Source organism: Musca domestica, unplaced genomic scaffold (genome assembly GCF_030504385.1).
Source record: "Musca domestica strain aabys unplaced genomic scaffold, Musca_domestica.polishedcontigs.V.1.1 2, whole genome shotgun sequence".
Taxonomy (NCBI): Eukaryota; Metazoa; Arthropoda; class Insecta; order Diptera; family Muscidae; genus Musca; species Musca domestica.
The window spans coordinates 5,815,724-5,835,372 of NW_026712249.1; the positions used below are offsets into that span (position 1 = coordinate 5,815,724).

Below are 19,649 nucleotides of genomic sequence, written 5' to 3' on the forward strand. Positions count from 1 at the left end.
TTAACTTCTATATTTGCATTGAATTACACATCTTGCTCGTTATCTTTGCCAAAGTGGTAACATATTTTTTTTTTGTTGTGAACCTACATACCTCCAACATTTGTAAAAACAAAATCGCCGACCGTTAATTTTCATAGCCTTGCCATAACAATCGAAAAACTTTTGGTATTCCCGCCTTCAACTATCGCAGACAAATATTTCAATTACGCCAAAAATCTGATTTTGGTCGGATGTGGCAACTACAAACATACAAAAGAAATAAATACAACAAAACAGACTTGATGAGAGTAGGACAATAAACAGAGAGAGCAAAACAGCAGCATATATTTAACACAACATATTTATATATTTTTTTATTGTAACACAAATCGAAATCAAAGTTTCAACACCAGTTGCTGGCGTAAATTCGCCCAGTTCCCGCCTCTAAGTTGTGAAAGTGACTTCGAAAGAAATCCTTTGGAAAGCGAAGGAAAATGTTGGTGAAAATATAGTAAACATTTCTGACAGCCATCTTGATATTTTTCATACAGAATCTATTTAAGAGAGGAGGAGGTACGTACCAAAAACCCAACCTTCTGCTCAAAGTGCGAAACTCATCTGGAGTGGTTAACGTGGGAAAAAACCCAGCCAATCGATACATACATGAACCGACCATTGGAATCTGCTGGAACTATAACAAATGGATAAAGGTCATTTGGTTGCAGAGAAAATAGTGACAAACAATCAGCCTCATCAGCAGCAGACATCGTCGGCAGACAACTTTTGTAACAAAGATGACGTACTGGTAGTGGTAAGTGCTGCAGTAAAAAAGGAAAAATCGCAGACAGTGGCTGCGGCGGAAACGGGCGATGTTTCTTCGTCCCAAACAAAGGCAACGACGGCAGCGACGCGTGGCAAAGAAATCAATGAGAAAAAGGTCGAAGGAAAAAATCTGAACGAGGTAAGTTGGAAATTGTAAAAGCACATAATTTTTGGTGGGAATTTCTCCAATTGATTTCTTGTGCCTTTCTAGTTTCCGTCTGATACCGAGGAGTTGTTGGGTTCCGTAACCACATACAATTGCCATGGCACACGAACCAGCGCTCGGGTCATACAGAAAATGCGCCAAGATCAACAAACCCGCCCCACAACTCCGCCACCGACAAACGAACGCGAAAATGGCCGCAACAACAAAGACGAACGTTCAACGACGCAAAAGACTCCATCACAAGTCCGGGCCAATCGTCCCACCTGGTCGAATATCGAAAGGAATCATTTCTTTGATGCCCTCAATGAATTTGGTAAAGATTTTGAGGCAATTGGAAATTTTATCAACTCGAAATTGAAACGACGCAGTCCGGCCGTTGATGTGTCCTTCAAGTCGAAGGATCAAGTGCGTCAGCACTATTATCAGACATATCATAAGATTTGTAAATATATATGCTTCTCAGAGGGTAAGTGTGGAATGATTTGATTTAACTTGAGCTTGCCAAGTACTATATATAAAGTGTTCCGTTGGAGGTCTTAGTTTTTATTGGAAAATTATTTGAGGTAGACATGGACTTCTTAACTTAATGTTCCCATTGATCTTCATTAATTGCTTTTACTCTGTCCTCAGTGAAAAATAAAATGGAAAATAGTATTTTAATAGAGAAATAGCTTCATCATTTTGTCAAGTTAAAAGTAGTAGTAGATACCTTTTGTTGCATACATGTGAAAATATACGATTACATGCAACCCGGATACAACCCTGAATTTTTAAAAATGTAAAAAGTTGAAGATACGAAGCCAACCTGACAAGGCGTACTAGTTTAAGCTCGTATAATTGATTTTAATAAACGTTTGTGAATTCTTAATTTAATATAAAAACGGTCGTTGTATTTCATTTGAGTATACGGAAACCAACAGACTTCAATCGATCACTTGACATTTTTCTCAGAAGTGGGATACGACAAGTCTTATTGGAAGAAGCGTCTACCAACAAGAAATATGGAGAATTTGCACAAATGCACGGTTAAGCAGTTGCAAGCGAAATGCAGAGAAATTGGTGTTTCTCAAAGTGGTAACAAAAAGCAATTGATCGAACGACTTGAAGTCAACAACGAAAGCGAGCTGCACGGATTCGCATCTCCTCATGATATGCAGGAGCGAATTTCGCATTTGGAAGATATGGTAACTGAATTGCGTTCATCTATGGAGCAACGTGGACAATCAGAATTTGAGCCGAACAACGCATCATCCCCTTTGAACACGTTTTCGACACCGGATGGTAATATGTCCCTGCAAGGCACACGGCCTAGCTTGCCAAACGTGGCAAACGTTGTGACAATATTACCGGAATCACGTTCGATTCCATCGTATGTTCAAACGAATACTTCTTTTGGTGCATTTCAGACTACGTCAACAATTCCAACGGTCCACACGTGTGCTTCTGCTGGTTTACCAACGTTTACACCTTCATTGCACGGACATGCTCAACTTCCACGAAATACAACGCAAAATGTAGCGACGTCATGCTACAACGTACCAACACATATAACGACACATTCGAATTTTACAACAGCAACACCGACAGGAGTGTTCACGCAGCCGAACAATGGATATGTTCAATCAACGCAGCCCTACAACGCATATCTACAACCGCCGATATTTGCAACAAGTGTCTATTCAGCGCCGCCGCAGTCAGAAATAGTTATGCAGCCTTCACAACGTTATGTTCAGCACAACCCCTTTGGGAACGTTAAGGAAATAATTCAACTTTTGCCAGAGTTTAATCCGTCATCTGAAGAATCGATTAATCCTTCACAATTCGTGCGACGTGTGGAATTATTGAAGACAGCTTATAACTGGGACGACGCATCAGTTATATTTGCAGTGCAACAGAAAATGGCTGGCCCAGCCAAGTATTGGGTTGACTCACTGCAAGAGGTATTTCTGTCTTGGCCTCAGTTTGTTAACAAATTTCTTTTAGATTTCCCTCAAAATGTAAATGCAGCCGATGTACACATTAGAATGGCACAGACAAAACGGCAGTTCGACGAAACGCCGCAGGAATATTATTACAGAATGTATGCTATTGGAAAACGGGGCAATATAAATGAATCATCCATAGCACGGCATATAGTCAACGGAATTAATGATCAAGGATTGAAGCAGAAAATATCTAACGAGTATATTACCTGTAATCAACTTTTGAGTGACATCAACGCATACTGTAGTTATAACGAGGTAAGAAGAGTGCTGAACCCGATATCGAATAAGACGAAACGTAGCAATGAAAATAGAACTGCCCCAGAAAGGAAAAGCGATGAAAGAGTGAATAAATTCAAATGTTTTAATTGTGGTAATACTGGTCACAAAGCCGTAGACTGCCCAGATCCACAGAAGAAGAATAGATGTACGATATGCAAACGGACTTCACACGGTGTAAGTGAATGTCCAACAAAAACCCTGAACACAAATGTCAACAATATAAGGGACAGCGTAAAGTCCAACGAAATACTATGTAAACGTGTCAAAGTAAAGGACAAGGAGTTTGAGGCATTTATTGATTCGGGAAGTGATCGGAGTCTGATCAGACGAAGTTTTGCAATGATAATTGGCGAAACGGAAAATTGCAGTATGGTTTTAAATGGCTTTGCTGGTGGCAAATACGAGTGCACAAAGGTGGTTAAAGTGCCAATTGACATTGATGAGACGAGTTACGACGTGAACCTTTATGTTGTGGAAAATTCTATGATCCCGAATGATGTTCTTTTAGGTCGAGATGTTTTATGCCAAAAAGGTCGACGCACCATTATTGAAGGAGATGAGTGTTGGATGCAAAACGTAAATGCGATTAGTATCAACGAAGGCTTAACATCTGAAGAGCATAAGAAGTTGCAGTTGAACATTCAAGAAAACCGACAATGTTTTTCAGAAAAGTCAAGCGAATTGGGTAAGTGTAACTTAGTGAAGATGGAAATCGAAGTTACTACTCCAGAACCAATACGATGCAAGCCATATCGACTAGCATTTGCCAAACGTCCTATTGTGGCAAATATTGTGAAAGACTTACTGGATAACGAAATCATAAGGAAATCGAATTCTCCGTATGCATCGGGAATTGTTTTGGTCGAGAAGAGAAATGGTGAACACCGTTTATGTATAGATTATAGACAGTTGAATCGAATAACCGTACGTATAGCGCATCCTATGCCTGTACTGGATGAACAGATTGCACAACTCGCCGGAAATCGTTATTTCACCACACTCGACTTACGTATGGGTTACCACCAAATTGAAGTAGAGGAAGAATCGAAAAAGTTCACAGCTTTCGTGACTTCAGATGGTCATTATGAATTCAACCGGATGCCATTTGGTTTGGTAAACGCACCTGCAGTTTTTCAGGCAACGATGAACCGAGTTATAAGCTTTATGAAACCAGGAGAAGTTTTAGCGTATCTGGATGACGTCATAATTCCCAGTAAAACAGTCGATGAAGGTCTGGACCGAATAAAAAGATTTTTGGATATCCTTAAGAAATGTGGTCTCACGTTACGATTGGCGAAATGTTCGTTCCTAGCCGAAAAGATTTCTTATTTGGGACACATAGTTACACGTGACGGAATTTTACCTGGAGAAGAAAAAGTAAAAGCGATTAGAAATTTTAAGGTACCAACGAATGTAACAGAAGTACGACGATTCCTTGGCCTAACTAACTTCTTCCGAAAATTTGTAAAGGATTATGCAGCCATTACGAAACCTCTTGCGATGTTGACACGAAAGAGCGAAGAGAATAAATTTCGTTGGGACGTACACCATGAAAACGCATTCAGAAGTTTAATCCAAATTTTGTGTAGTGAACCAGTTTTAGCAATCTACGATATGAAAGCAGATCACGAGGTGCACACGGACGCTAGCAGTCTCGGATTAGCAGGAGTGTTATTACAGTCCGATGGTAATGGTAATTGGCAACCAGTGTTTTATTTTAGCCGCCACTGTTCTGAAACGGAATCGAAATATCACAGTTACGAGCTGGAAGTTTTAGCTGTGGTTGAAACGGTGCAGCGTTTCCGTATATATTTACTTGGAAAGCCATTCCGAATCGTCACTGATTGTGCCGCAATTACTAATGTGAAGACAACGAAGGAATTACAACCTCGAGTAGCACGATGGCTGATGAAATTACTTGAATTTGATTGTGAGTATGTACACCGACAAGGGTCACGTATGGCTCACGTTGATGCTCTCAGCCGTTCACCGGATCAGCCACAGACGGAGATTGAACCAGCAGGGTTCATAATGAATATTGATAGCGATGATTGGATTCTCACGATGCAGCTAAACGACGACCACATAAAGAATATTATGAGAGTACTGCGAAATGAATTGAAATCTGAGCAAGAGAAACAGATAAAATCTGAATACTTATTGGAAAAACATCGACTATACCGGAAAACGAAAAATGGACTACGATTGGTCATACCGAAGGCTATACGATGGCGCATAGCTAAATACTGTCATGATGATATTGGCCATTACGGGTTGGAGAAAAGCCTCTCACGAGTCGAACAAACGTTTTGGTTCCCCCGCATGAGGAAATATATGAAGGAGTACATTGCAGCGTGTGTAGAGTGTTGCTACAACAAGGCAAAAGGTGGTAAACACGAAGGAGCTCTACATTTTAGTAATGTCGAACCGCTACCATTTAGGCAAGTACATATTGATCACTTGGGACCGTTTATAAGAAGCAAGCATGGTCATACACATATAGTGGCAATCGCCGATTCCTTTACGAAATTTGTGGTTATTAAAGCTGTAAGGAATACGAAGACATTGCCCGTCATCAACGTTTTAAATGAGGTTAGTGGATACTTTGGTTTACCTCGAAGAATAATTTCGGACCGTGGGACAGCTTTTACGTCAAAAATGTTTGAGGAATATTGCGATCGAAACAATATTCAACACATTAAGAATGCCGTTCGTACACCAAGAGCCAATGGACAAGTTGAGAGGGTCAATCAACTTATCCTGTCTTATTTACGAACTACCACTGAAGAACCGAAGGATTGGGACTCGGCACTTCACGTTTTACAATGGTCAATCAATTCAACCAAAAATTCGACAACAGGTTACAGTCCGAATGAGTTGATTTTCGATTACAAGCCCACCGACTTAATACAAAACCGATTGTTAGCAGCTGTACAAGATGATGTACAAAACGAAGAAATTTCCATCAACGAAAAACGTATCATGGCCGCAGAAAACATCAAAAGCGAACGAGAACGATGGAAGAAAAGATTTGACAGCAAGCATTCGAATCCGAAATTGTATGTGGAAGGTGACTTGATCCTTATACAGAATGAACCACCAGCGACAGGTGAATCCCGGAAGTTAGAACCTAAATACAAAGGTCCATACATAATAGCACGAGTATTGGGCAACGACAGGTACCTGATAGAGGACATTCCTGGAATAAACATCACGAATAGGAAATTCTGTTCCGTATTCAGTTCCGACAAGTTGAAGAAATGGTGTGAATGTTCCCCCGAATTGGATGTTTCAAGCGAAGATGAAGCCGAGGACGACTTCAGGTCAGGAAAGGCCGAGTTGTCAAGTTAAAAGTAGTAGTAGATACCTTTTGTTGCATACATGTGAAAATATACGATTACATGCAACCCGGATACAACCCTGAATTTTTAAAAATGTAAAAAGTTGAAGATACGAAGCCAACCTGACAAGGCGTACTAGTTTAAGCTCGTATAATTGATTTTAATAAACGTTTGTGAATTCTTAATTTAATATAAAAACGGTCGTTGTATTTCATTTGAGTATACGGAAACCAACAGACTTCAATCGATCACTTGACAATTTTATCTTTAACTGAATTCCTGATACTATTCTTTACATGGTATGCGATTGTCGATACCACTGTAGTTCCATTAGAATGTTAAAGATCTAATATTTATAGATTTATTGCCATGTTCTGCTGATTTTAAATACAATCTACTCGAGGATGAGCTGATCGCAAGTTTTACCATGCGATATTCCTGATAAGATTGTCCAGAATATTCTGCATCCCCATAGATATTAGGGTACCCTTCCCCAAAAATTTGCTGAAATATGCCGATGAAAAAAATAAATTGTTGTTTAAGAGCATTATCAATAGGTAAATAAATTATCTGCAAATCATCTTGTGGATCGTGCGTTAGCATACTGGGACATCTTTAGAGAAATATAGTTTTGATAGACCGTTAAGATCCTCGAGGAGAGGTTCGTTGAAGGAGGCCAAGAGTGGCAGCAATGTTTAATAATATTCTATCCGCTACTTTGCTAATTCTTGACCTTACTTTGAAGTCCTCGCCAGATAGACCTACCTCCTTATTGTAATCAGATTCTAAAGAAATATAATTTATTTTCCTTTTCGTGTTCCACTCTTCAATCTTGACGTCAATCGGACTCAGGGTTACCTTTCGATAAAGGACCTTTATGTCCTTTTATTCTTTAATATCTTACGACTTTTATTCTTATCATATTATCCTTTAGAGGTACGTAAACCTGCCCAGGAATTATATGCCCTCATCAATTACGGCGAAATGAGGCGAAAACTTCAATTCGTTACCGATAAACATTTTATGAAACTGAAGAACCTGGTCTACCACGGTCATGTGACTGTACGCTGTAAAGGCAAGAATATACGCATAAAAACACCTTCTTGCAAGGCATTAAGACGACTCAATCAATTGGATGGTAAGAATAATAGCTCTTTTATTTCTGTTATTCATTTTTTACAAAAACTATTCCATTTCCTTCGTAGATTCCTTGGAAGACATACGGCTACCATCAAAAATTGAAGTAATCATTAGTCCCGCAAATATGGAAGCATTCGGTCGTGTCCAGTCGATTGCGCAGAATCCTCGTTGCCGGACCACAGTGCCGTTACACAAGAAATTGATAAATTTCATAAATATGTTTCAACATAAATGGCGTAGCATGGATGTTCGCGTGGCCGAAGAAGCCAGGCTAATGAATTCGAATGATTCCAGCACCTCTGCCGCGGCAGCGGAAACCAATATCGTTCAAGATCCCGAATTATGTTTTCTTCCCAAACCTGGTGTAACCATACATCGGCCTCTACTAAGCATCACGGAATATCTAAGTAGCGTTAACATTTGCCTTACCGCCTATGAAGAACGTATGGGTATTACACATAAAGGCGATAAACTCAATAGTGATCGTCATGCAAGTACAACAACAAATAACACATCTGGCTCGGGGCCAACAATGTCTTCCAGCTGCAACAATTCCGCATTAGCAGCAGCAGCATCAATAAATACAAAACGTTTACGCACTGAAAGTGGCTCGGAGAAAAAGTCACCCGAACAACACAAACGCTCTAGAAATTCCGAGAGTTTGACCGAAGAAATGCCTTCATCTTCGTCTCTAACAGAATTGGACACTTTCCAGAGTGGAAGCAAACAACCTGAAAGTAGCAGCGATGAATTGAGTGATGAAATCCATGAATTACTCTCAGACTCGGCTACTGAACTAAATGTTAGCAAAGAGGATTTGACAATAATACCCATGACCACCGCAATTTCATCCAGCACCGACTCCAATGCCATTAACAATACTACCCCCGCCGTCAACACCACCAGCAGCACCACAACAACATCGACCACAATTTCCCAAGCGTCTTCTGTACGTGCCAAAACTTCACGAGCCATGAACTCAAAAACTACACGCTCAGTATTCAAACCATTGCTCAATGATGACATCATACAAAGCATACGAAGTGGCTGGACCGCTTCAAAGGCTGGTGACATAACCATTGGTGATTTGTATGTAGTTTTGGGTCATGATTCTAAATTGGAATTGGATTATTATTGGCCGGCGAAAACAAACAGTAATGCAGTGCCGCCACACAAAGAATCTCAGACAATTGTGAATGCAGTGGCCACAACCGAAGAACCCAAGGAATCTGTTATGTTAAGTAATAAACTTAAACATTTGCTATTGATAGCAAATTTAAGTGAGCGAATGCGTAAACGTCCCTGTACTTGTGATCGAAATCATGCCGCTAAATCTAAGGTGGGTAATCGAGTTTATAGAACATATTTTCAATACTAATTTCTTGTTGTCCGTTTATAGTTTGAAAGAGATTTGGTTGCGGGCACCTTTGTGGGCAATAGATCGTCATATGTTAATTGTACACGTGTGGGCCCAAACAGAACCAGTGAAAGTAGCAGCAGCGTCATGTTTAGACAACCAATGATTCCTGTACGTCGAACCACAATAGATCCAGTAAAGCAACTAACCACGGTAACAAATACTCAAAATGCCATTAAAAGAGCAACAAAATCAAATGTTGTTTTGTTTTTCATTTTAGCTGACGAGACAGAAAATGTCTCGTCAAATTTTAGTGCAAAGGCTCTTGCTTCCCAGCAATGGCAACACCAATGCCCCATCCCGCCACAATAACAGCAATAATCATCCATCGACATCCACATCCTCAGCCATAACGGCGTCTTCGGCATCATTACGCGATACTAGTCAAGTGCCTTGGAATTCAACTAAAAAATCAAATGTTTCCACTGCCTCCGATCTTGCCACCCCATCGTCCTCATCTTCTTGTGTTTCAACCACAATTACAGACGATAACACCACGGATAGTCAGGATTTGTGTAGATTTTTAGAATCAATAGATTGTGATAGCAGTCAAAATTTATTGTCATCCAATGTGGAACTGCATGCGCTACACCATGACCAACAGCAGCAGCAGCATCATGATATGCTCGAAGAGTCTGGTGATGACAGAACAGATGGTCCATGTTCGGTGCAATCGATTGATAGTGCTTATGATGAGTCGACGAGTAAGTATTTGCGAGGCTTGTAGCAGAAATTTAATTTTGAACTTGTTTTATTTCCGCTTTTACAGGTAACAGTTTCCTAAATAGCCTTAGTCCCTTGCACCTCGTAAGAGATTCTACTTCTAATTCTCGTTGGCTGGAGGAAAACATTAACGATTTCTCTTTAACTAGTCTATTGGGTCATTTGGATGATATCAATGCAAGTCGTGATATTTTGGTAAGACCAGCATTAACAATAGTGCTACAAAAATGTGTGTAACAAATGTTATTATTTTTTAAGGATCCCTCTTCGAGCATGTCTGTTATCAGTGAAAGCAGCGTTGACTACCGGCACAAATTTCAAGAGATTAAGGCCTTATTACCAACCCAAGAAAAGGATTAATATTTAATTTAAGAAGAACCATAATTCCCCCTACCATACCATATATGTAGCTTCATAGTATACTCCTCTCCTCCCTTGGAACCTTGGAATGTGCATAAACATCCCTTTCCTTATGTTTTAGTTTTTATTTATTTTTTTTTACTTGCTTAACCGACAAACAAAAATTAAGTATTAGCATTTCAAAATGTATGTATATTTTGACGTATTTTTTTCTCCCTTTTTCTTTGTCACTTTAAGTTAAGTTTAAGTTAAAAGTTCGCACTCATATTTTCCTCACATTTAGATATTTTTTATTTTATATCTCATACATATAAACATTACATACTTCTGAGAGAATTTGAAACATGTATAGACTGTAGCAACAACCCTTCTTTTGTGGAACAAAACATGATAACAATTAACAACCAAACACCAATATACAAATAAAATTTTAAATTATAAATGGGAACATAAAAAAATAGTTGGTTTTATTAAACGGTTGAAACAATTTGGGTTTTTTGTTGGCAAATGATAGATAAAATAGGAATATTCAGATTGAGTTTAAGGTGGCAAAACTCATACTTACGAGTACAAAAGTTGTGAAACTATAGGAAAATGAGTTTTGTTGTTTCTCAGCGGATCCAATACTTGGAAAATATATTATTCTGAATGTTGCTCTGCGGTATTTTGGTCCATTCCCGGTGAAGCGCTTGCTTGAGGTGAACGAGGCTTTGGTATTTTTTAGTGCCAAACTTGCTTTCCAAAATACTCCCGACACAACCGGAGATTTTGGTGGTCATTATGCATGGGGATTGAAGCGAGGAACCTCAATTTGTAACCATTCTTGGGTGGCGCGTGCTGAGTCCTGTTGGAATGTCCAAGGTTTGCGGCCAAAATGTTTGCTTGTCCAAGGCTTTAATACACGCTCCAGAATATTTTCGTGATAATATTCGGCATTTATTCTGATGCTACGGTCGATTAATACGAGCGGAGAGCGACCATCCGCTGTTATGGCGGCCCACAACCATGGCCGGCGCTTGAGTTTCGGTGGTCAATATTTTCAACATTTCAGCTGACCCCTTTGGCAAGTAAACACAATAATTTTGTTTGTTTACAAACTGCTGGACAACGAATGTTTTCTCATCGGAGCGGAGAAAACGAAATTCGGCAGTTCACCACTTTCGGCCAAGCGAAGCAACTCTTTAGCTCCTTTGAGTCTATTTTCTTTCTGTTGCGGTGTAAGTTCTTGCACTTCTTGAAATTTCAATGGTTCATTATTTAATATTTGCCGAATGGAATATTGTGATATGTTCAGCTCACGAGCCATTTTCGGTCACTGCGCACTGGTTTCGATCAAGTCGCTTCTTTACTTTTCGAACCATTTCTGCTGATGTTACTGTTTTCTTCAGTGCACTTCCTTGACGTCGAGCTACGCTACAGGATCACGGTAACGAGCCATGGTACGAGACACAAAAGATTTATTCACATATAAATGCTGGAGTGCCACTTGTGGTTTTCGATCACGAATAACTTTTTTCCAGGAAAATTCTAACCAAAATGCTTTTGTACAATCGGATGAAACATATGTATGGGAGCTATAGCTATATCTGAAGATTTTCATGTACTTGCATCTAGACTGAATTCGGTCAGATGTGCTAAATTCAGGTCATTTGGACTTATATGGGTCATTTGGTGCACGAAATATATGTGAGTTATATCTAAACCTGATCCGATTATCACCAATTACAATAGGGTTCGTCCTTGGGTCAAACAAATATTGTTTGCAAAATTTCATCTTAATCGGATATTAAATGCGACTTGCATTTTGTTCACAAGAATACATAGACAGATTGACATGCATATGTCTATCTCGCTTCCTTCTCCATGGTACAAACAAATGCACAAAGATATAATACACTTACCACTATGTGGTGTAGGGTATAATTAAAAATGCATGTTGTCGCTTAGTGTTTTATGTTTGAGTGGATCTGCGCAGCGTTTGTATCTTTTGCTGTACACTGCGTATACGTTTTATACCTGGGGATTTATAAAGTATACGGCACCATGGCAAGCATGGCTAATTTAATTTGATGGAGCAGCGAAAAATTAAGTTAGTTTTGGTCGCAGCACTACGTTCAGGATGGGGCAATTGTCTTAATTCGTATTGGAAACGGATGTCCGTGTTGAGTATGGAACAACTGGGACTAGAACATAAATCATTGATCAATCTAGGATGACTCGGTCATTGAAACATTTTTTTTTTTAATGGGACTACCCAAATTAAAACATATAGGGATTCAAAAATGAGTCCTATTGAGTCAAAGATATGAGAATGAGGGAAACGCTCCTAGAAGAAGAATTCATGGTTGAATTTCCAGGGAAAGATACTCTTACGGATCCCAAATTTTTAAGTGTCTATAAACAAGTTAAAATGTACGGATTTTATAAGCGTTTTGGTTATTCAAAACTTTGACGCTTTGTGAGGGGAGGTAACTTCACACCAGATCTTGGTTTAATAAAAATATTGTGATGTGTGTAATTTGAAGACAATCGGATTCTTACATCACATTTTACAACAGTTATTATTATTCAAAATTTTGACCTGTGTTTGAGGGATGTACTTGATGTAGTTGGCCGATATTGTCTATTTTCGCACCTGACCTAGCACTGATGCAAAATTTTAGAATTGGCAAAGTTAGAGCCAAACCAGATTATTCTTTCTCTTTCATTTATTTCATTTATTGTGCAGTAAAATTTTTTTTTCGAAATGTCGACCTTTTGTGGGGGCGGGATCAGAAGTAGACCGATAATGCTCATCTCCGAACTCGATTTAAGTTGTACGATGTACCAAGTTTGTATCAATTCGGATACTCCCTTCGAAAGTTATCGTGCGCACCAACCAACCAGACGGACGAACATCGACAGATCGACTCCAAATGTCCTGAAACTGATTTGGTCCAAAGAGACATAGAGTCTAAAACCATTATTTCGATGAGGCACGGTTCATTCACAGACTCTGATCTTGATATACTATATGTTTTAGAGACCCCCCTTTCTGACTAGACATACAGGAATCAGCTGCTATCCGTTGTCGTATCGGTATATATAATTTCTTGTTTTATCCTACGCTGGTTGTGTTTCAAAATCTAGGAATTTGACTACTTTATACAGCCTTTGGGACATCAGTGGAGAAGGGAATTAAACGCAACGTTGTTTGTGGTATATGCGGGGTAGTCGTAGATTAATCCGATGGTCTTATTAGGATTATGTTTTGTTTATTTTATGCCACCTCCAAAATTGTTTGGTAGTAGGTTTTCTTATCAATTTTTCTTAAAGGTAGCTCAGGAGTTGTGTATTGGTTTATCGTACTTCAAAGATCATGAAAAATGGCAGGTTTTTGTTCACTAGGCGTTCAGTTTGATATTAACATATTATATGATATTAACAAACTAATGATCGTAGTAGACTAGCTATTCCATTATTCATTCGTTCTGGCTTGTTTAAGTAAATGCCGATATATTTTTCTTTGAAGCCCTGCCTTTTTAGAATTTGAATACCTTCCTATTTTTGTTCATTGGAAAATAACATACAACACAATTAATATTTTTTTTTGTTTTTGTACAATCGAAGAAAAAATAAAATTTTATTTCCACAAAAAAAAAAAACATAGATGTATTACTTTACATTTTGTGAAACGATCTTAGAAATTAATTACAATTTCGGTAATTTAAAATAATAATATAATAATAATAATGATAATACAGTAGTAATAATAATATAATAATACAAACATTTGTTTTATATTTCTTTCGTACTGCATTTGTGTTATTAGTTTGTTTTGAGGGGGGACGGGGATTTTGTTTTTCAACAATTTAGCACAATTTAAAAAAATTGTTTTCTGTTATTTTTTTAGGGTGTATATTAACATTATGTGTGTTTGAAAAGGGAAACGGGCAAAGGGGAAGGGGGAGGCACAAAAATTAATTATTAGTTTTAAGTAGAATTGTTTGGTTATGTGGGGGATTAGTTTTAGTTTTGTTTCTTTAGTTTCAAAAAGTAAAAACATACAAAGCTCAAGGGTTTTCTTTGAAATACTTAACAAACAAAGTGTTAATGTTGTGGTTGTTGTTGTTTGTTGCTGGGTTTTTTGTATACACAAATTAAATACATTACAAATTAAATTACATAAAGGTGTTCTAGTAAAATTAATATAATTGTCGTTGTGTATTTTGTTTGTGTGTTTATAAATTAAAAAAGGCGTGATTGGAAATGAAGGAGTTTAAATGATGGAGAGGTTGTTAGGACACTTGTTAAGTTTCGTAGGCGTATTTGCGTGTATGTGTATGATATATATATGTGGGTATATGATTAGAAAATTTAGCTAAGTTAAATTTAAAATAAAAAACCTCAACTAGTTTATTTTTTTTTCATCTTTTATAGATTTTAATTTTTAAATTAAAGTAGTTATAAAAGATGACACAAATGATGAAGTCGTTTTCATATTAGGAGTGGGAGCAGTGTGGGGTGGTGGGATGGATGGTTGGATGAACCTATATAACTAATTTAAATAAGAAAAACATTATACTTGTGTGTGTGTGTAATACAAAGAGTGTTTTAATACCAGTGAATAGCATCTAGAAGTCTAAGGAAACATGATTGGGGTGAAATTTGAATAGAAATCTGTTAGAAAGATACTTTGCATTTTAAGTACAATACGATATAAAACCAGGGAAAATATTATTCATAATGAAATGTTATACAAATATGATTTTGTATTTTCTTTCAATAAATTTTCAACAAATTTGAAACTTTTCAAGCAATTATTTCTTCATGAAGAAATATATGTTTATAATTTTTTAGTTTTGTTTTGGTGGTTATCACCAACAGCTTTACCAAACCTCTAAGATTGCGCATACAAAATTGAAACAAGAAACGAACTACAATCCAAATTAGAACTCAAAATGTGGTTTAACTAACAGGTCATCCGTCACCTATAGCCGTATCAAAAGGTTCGAAAAATATGTGTGTATTTCTTTCACAATTACCCACTTTTCTAAACGATTTTCTAAAGAGGCAAAACTATACAATTTCCAAATTGATTCGCATTGTTCACAAGATGTTATATTATATTATTGTTTCAATAATAAAATCGAATATTTGGAGTTCGAAAAGTATAAAGGGAAAGCTAAAGGGGATAGATATTTATACTATAAAGAACTTTTAGCAGATTTTCAATCTGTATAATATGCTGAAATATTTGTACTCTAATAGCTATGAAAATTGTTCACAAGATGTTATATTATATTATTGTTTCAATAATAAAATCGAATATTTAGGGCTCGAAAAGTATACAGGGAAAGCTAAGAGGGATAGATATTTATTCATACTATAAAGGACTTTTAACAGATTTCCAATCTGTGTAATATTCTGAAAAATTGGTCCTCTAAGAGCTATAAAAATTCCTCAACATTTAATTTTAACATATTTCAAGATCTGTGGAGACCAAATCTAAATTTGTAGAAAACCTAAGGAAAGATTTTTCCACTATATAAACCCTCTATGGGTATGCAAAGGGCCTAAAAAGGATACCTCAAAGAAGATTATATTTAAGAAACTTCTCAAAATGGTCTCCTAATCAATATAGAAGACTTCGATATAGCATCTTTCCACAATATATGAATATGCAAAAGGCCTAAAAAATTGATACCTCAAAGAAGATTTTATTTAAGAAACTTCTCAAAATGGTCTCCTAATCAATATAGAAGACTTCGATATAGCATCTTTCCACTATATATATCAAAGAAGATTCTATTTAAAAAACTTCTCAAAGGGATCTCCTAAAGTTATTTAGCTCTTGAAAGTATTTAATTTTTTTTAATTTTTATATCATATTATATAGAAAAATTCTGGGAATAATATTGAATCTATAAAAACAGTTTGAGGAATTTTTTCCATGAAATACCAAAAAAACATGTTTTAATAATTCGAACTTTTAAAAATTGTATTATATTTCTTCCTTTATATAGGCTTTTTATCTCTACACAAGATCAAGGAACCCCAAACTGTCCTATAGCTCTTGAGTTTCACAAAGAGAGATTTGTGCCTTTAGAAGTTCTTAGTTCATATTTCTTTCTACCAATTATCTTTCTGTAGCATACAAACAAAGACTATTCGAAAAATAGAGACGTTCCCGAATACGTATTGAACCAATAAATATAATCTCAATGCTTTGTTATTTTTCCATCCCAAATATGTTTATGTCTATTTAAAAGGCATACCTAATAAATATATTCCTAGTGGAGAAATCCTCTGGATTCAGATATGTTTCATCCCCATGGAAGACCAAAGCCAATTCTTTGCCATGCGATATTCCATTCATTCATTTTGATACTCGAATTAAATGAGTGGGGGACTGGCTGGCAAGGGCTGTGAATTTGCTTCAAGTGTTGAACATTCAATATCGTTTTCTTATTGACTCAAGCTTTTAAATAGAGATTATGCTCTTTCCTCAATTCATTTGTAGCACAGTTAATAACATGGTATCTTAGAGGAAGGCAGAAGAAAATTTCCCAGGCTATAAAATTAAAGAAAAGATGTGAATAAATATTTCATCAGAGAAAGAAATTGCTTTTTACCATACATGTAATTATCTGTGTGTGTGAAGGATATTGTGTGTGTATTTCGTGTAGTTTGTGTAAAAACTTCTATTAAAGAATTGGCGTTGAACTGTAAATAACTTAATGTTTCCTTGCTTTTCAAATAAAAAGTTATTAGCTTGTATCTTGTTCTATTGTTTAAAAAAAATAATAATAATTATATAATTGCTTCATCATCATCATCTTCATCTGGTGGTGTGGTGGTTAATTTTAATATGGTATTCGAGTTTTTTTGTTTGTTTTGCATTTCGTTATGAAATAGTATTTGTTTTTTTTTTTCTTCTTCTTTACTCTCATCATTTCAGCTCGTCTTCTAATTAGTTTTTTGTTTAATTTAAATTATATTTGTTTAAATATATATTTTTTTACTAAATAACAACAAATGCATTTTTACAATGCATTGGATATAGATTTTGTTTTTGCCTGTCCTATTATTTTGTTTTCTTCATTTTTTCTTTTGTTGCGCTAATATTTAAATCGTTTAAAACGTTTTAGTTTTTTCTTTCAGTTTTCATTTTGGGAAACTAAATGTTAGTGATAATCATAATAATAATAATCATAATAATAGTAATAATAAATGTTCTTGTTTTTGTTGCATATTGCGTGCGTTTATCGCAATAGGTTCTGTTTTGTTTTGCACAAGGGACGACTTGTTGTGTAGTGTATGTAGTATTGTATTCAAAAAAACGTGTGACCGAATTTCAGTCCACCCATGTAGTTTAAAAAGAGTTAGGATTGTTTGTTGGTTTGCAGTATTATTGAGGATGCATTTTGTTAGGTTTTCTAATGGGTTTTATTGTGTTGTTGTTGCTGCTGCTGTTGTTGTTGTGGTTGTTGCTGTGTAGTAATTGTCGTTGATCTCGAGACTGGTCGGCAACGTACTCGAGGTGGCAGTGTCCATGTTGTCTCAGCGGCTGGTCATAGAGATTCCTTTGAGGGCACCCAAATAGTTGGACCAGATTGCGACCAAATCATTGACTTGACTTTACTGTAGATCTCTTCGATGGTATCACCTTGCACGACACCTGAAAAAAATAATTATATATATTAAGTTTTAAATAAACAAGTAAAATAGTATCAGCCGGTTATATTATTCAAACTGTTGACCCTTTCATGGGGGGAGGTTCCGAAGCAGTTGGCCAATGTTGACCAATTCGTATCTGATCTAAGACTGAAATAAATATTACAACGTGATTTGGACTATATCGACTACTTCCTATACTTTATATGAAATATGTGCAAATTTTTGAAAAATGTGGAAAATGTGTGAGGGCAGATATAGCGGACAGAAGTATTCCTTTTTCATATTTCATCGAATACAAATAAAAATATTGGTATGTTCTAAATTTGAATTTGATATGCCAAATCTGAATGGAATCGGATGTTAATTTCGTGTTTTATGAGCTTTATGAATATTCAAAATTTTGACCCTTTGTGGGGGAGGTACCAGAAGGAATGGACCGACCTATCTATCTTCAAACCAGACCTTGGGTTATTAAAAACATTGTAATATGTGTAATTTGAAGACAATCGTTCTATGAGAGTTAAAATTTTTAAAAATTTTGACCCATTCTGGGGGATGTACTGGATGGAGTGAACCGGTATTGTCCATTTTCGCACCTGACCTAGCACTAATGCAAATATTAGGATTTGCAAAGTTTAGGCAAAATGGGATTATCTTTTCATTTTCTGGTCATAAAATCATTTTCTTTTACGATGTTGACATTTTGTGTGGGAGGTACCAGAAAGAGTGGACCGATGTTGCCCATTACCGAACTCGTTTGACAATAATATTACAATGCATTTGGATTAAATCGGATACTCCTTTCGAGAGTTATCGTGCGCACCAACCAGCCAGACAAATGTCCTGAAATGGATTTGGTCCAAAGAGACCTAGGGTCTAAAACCGGTATTTCGATGAGGCACGTTTTTGCCGTATCAAATTATATATACCCTGAGCATATAAAAATATATGTGAAATAAATGACTGACTGATCTGAAGCAACACCCAAGTGAAACGGTTAAAGCTTGAATATTGAAATTTGGCACGAGGGTCAGTCTTAATTCGCAGGCGTGTGATAAAGCTGGTTTTTATTTTGAAATTCGAGATAAAGGGGTACGAAAAATACTCAAATATACTAGAAATTGAATTATTTATATTAGACAAATGGAATAAGCTGGAGTCACTGATTGAGTGTAGGTTAGATGAACAACAGGGATTTTAGAAATTCTTAATTTACGATACGAAAATTTCTAAAATTGTTCCAAACTTCTAAAATGGTACAATTTGGTTTAGGTGAGCGAATAGAGCAAAAAACTGAAAATTTGGTATCAGAGTCAAGGTAGAAAAGTAAGTTCGATATATGCAGGTGGTGTGTACTAGGTGTGCGAACTGGACTAATTTGGAATAGTTTGGTTTAATTTCAACCTATTAAGCTGGAATTTTGAAATCTTATAATGTCGTCCCTGGTTTGTGATAAATAGGTGTTTTTGGAAATGTGTACTGCAAGTGCTCGAAAAGCACCAACAGTACTACAATTGTTGCAATTTGGTATTGGTTGAACATACAGTGCTGCAAATCTGGAATTTTGTACTAGAGTCGCTGAACATGTGTAGCGTAGACATATGATTTAGGAAAAGTGTACCATAATTGTACGAAAAGTACTGAGTGGTGCTGTATATGGTTTTGGGTGAACATAGGATAGAGATAATATTCTGAAATTTAATATTTAGATTGCTGATGATATCTGCGTTTAGACTTGATGGTTGTTTGGAAATGTGTCCTATATTTGTACGAAAAGT

The 19,649-nt window shown here is 36.6% G+C and overlaps 2 protein-coding genes across 8 annotated transcripts in view; one reads left to right on the forward strand and one right to left on the reverse strand.

The window, feature by feature from the left end:
• Positions 1 to 97: 97 nt before the first annotated feature.
• Positions 98 to 10,628, forward strand: LOC101893357 (protein cramped). The gene is made up of 9 exons (XM_059121710.1): positions 98 to 475; positions 531 to 940; positions 1,013 to 1,433; positions 7,507 to 7,710; positions 7,778 to 9,051; positions 9,112 to 9,282; positions 9,350 to 9,833; positions 9,899 to 10,047; positions 10,111 to 10,628. Exons 2-9 carry the CDS (start codon positions 680 to 682, stop codon positions 10,210 to 10,212), a joined length of 3,066 nt encoding a protein of 1,021 aa, XP_058977693.1. The 5' UTR covers positions 98 to 475; positions 531 to 679; the 3' UTR covers positions 10,213 to 10,628.
• A 3,335-nt stretch (positions 10,629 to 13,963) lies between these two features.
• The window catches only part of LOC101889331 (disks large 1 tumor suppressor protein), a 38,881-nt gene continuing 33,195 nt past the window's right edge, over positions 13,964 to 19,649 (reverse strand). For all 7 annotated transcript variants that reach the window (XM_059121712.1, XM_059121713.1, XM_059121717.1 and 4 more), the window contains one exon: positions 13,964 to 17,872. In XM_059121712.1, coding sequence (XP_058977695.1) covers positions 17,766 to 17,872 — 107 coding nt within the window. In that variant the 3' untranslated portion in view covers positions 13,964 to 17,765. The remainder of the gene's footprint in view (positions 17,873 to 19,649) is intronic.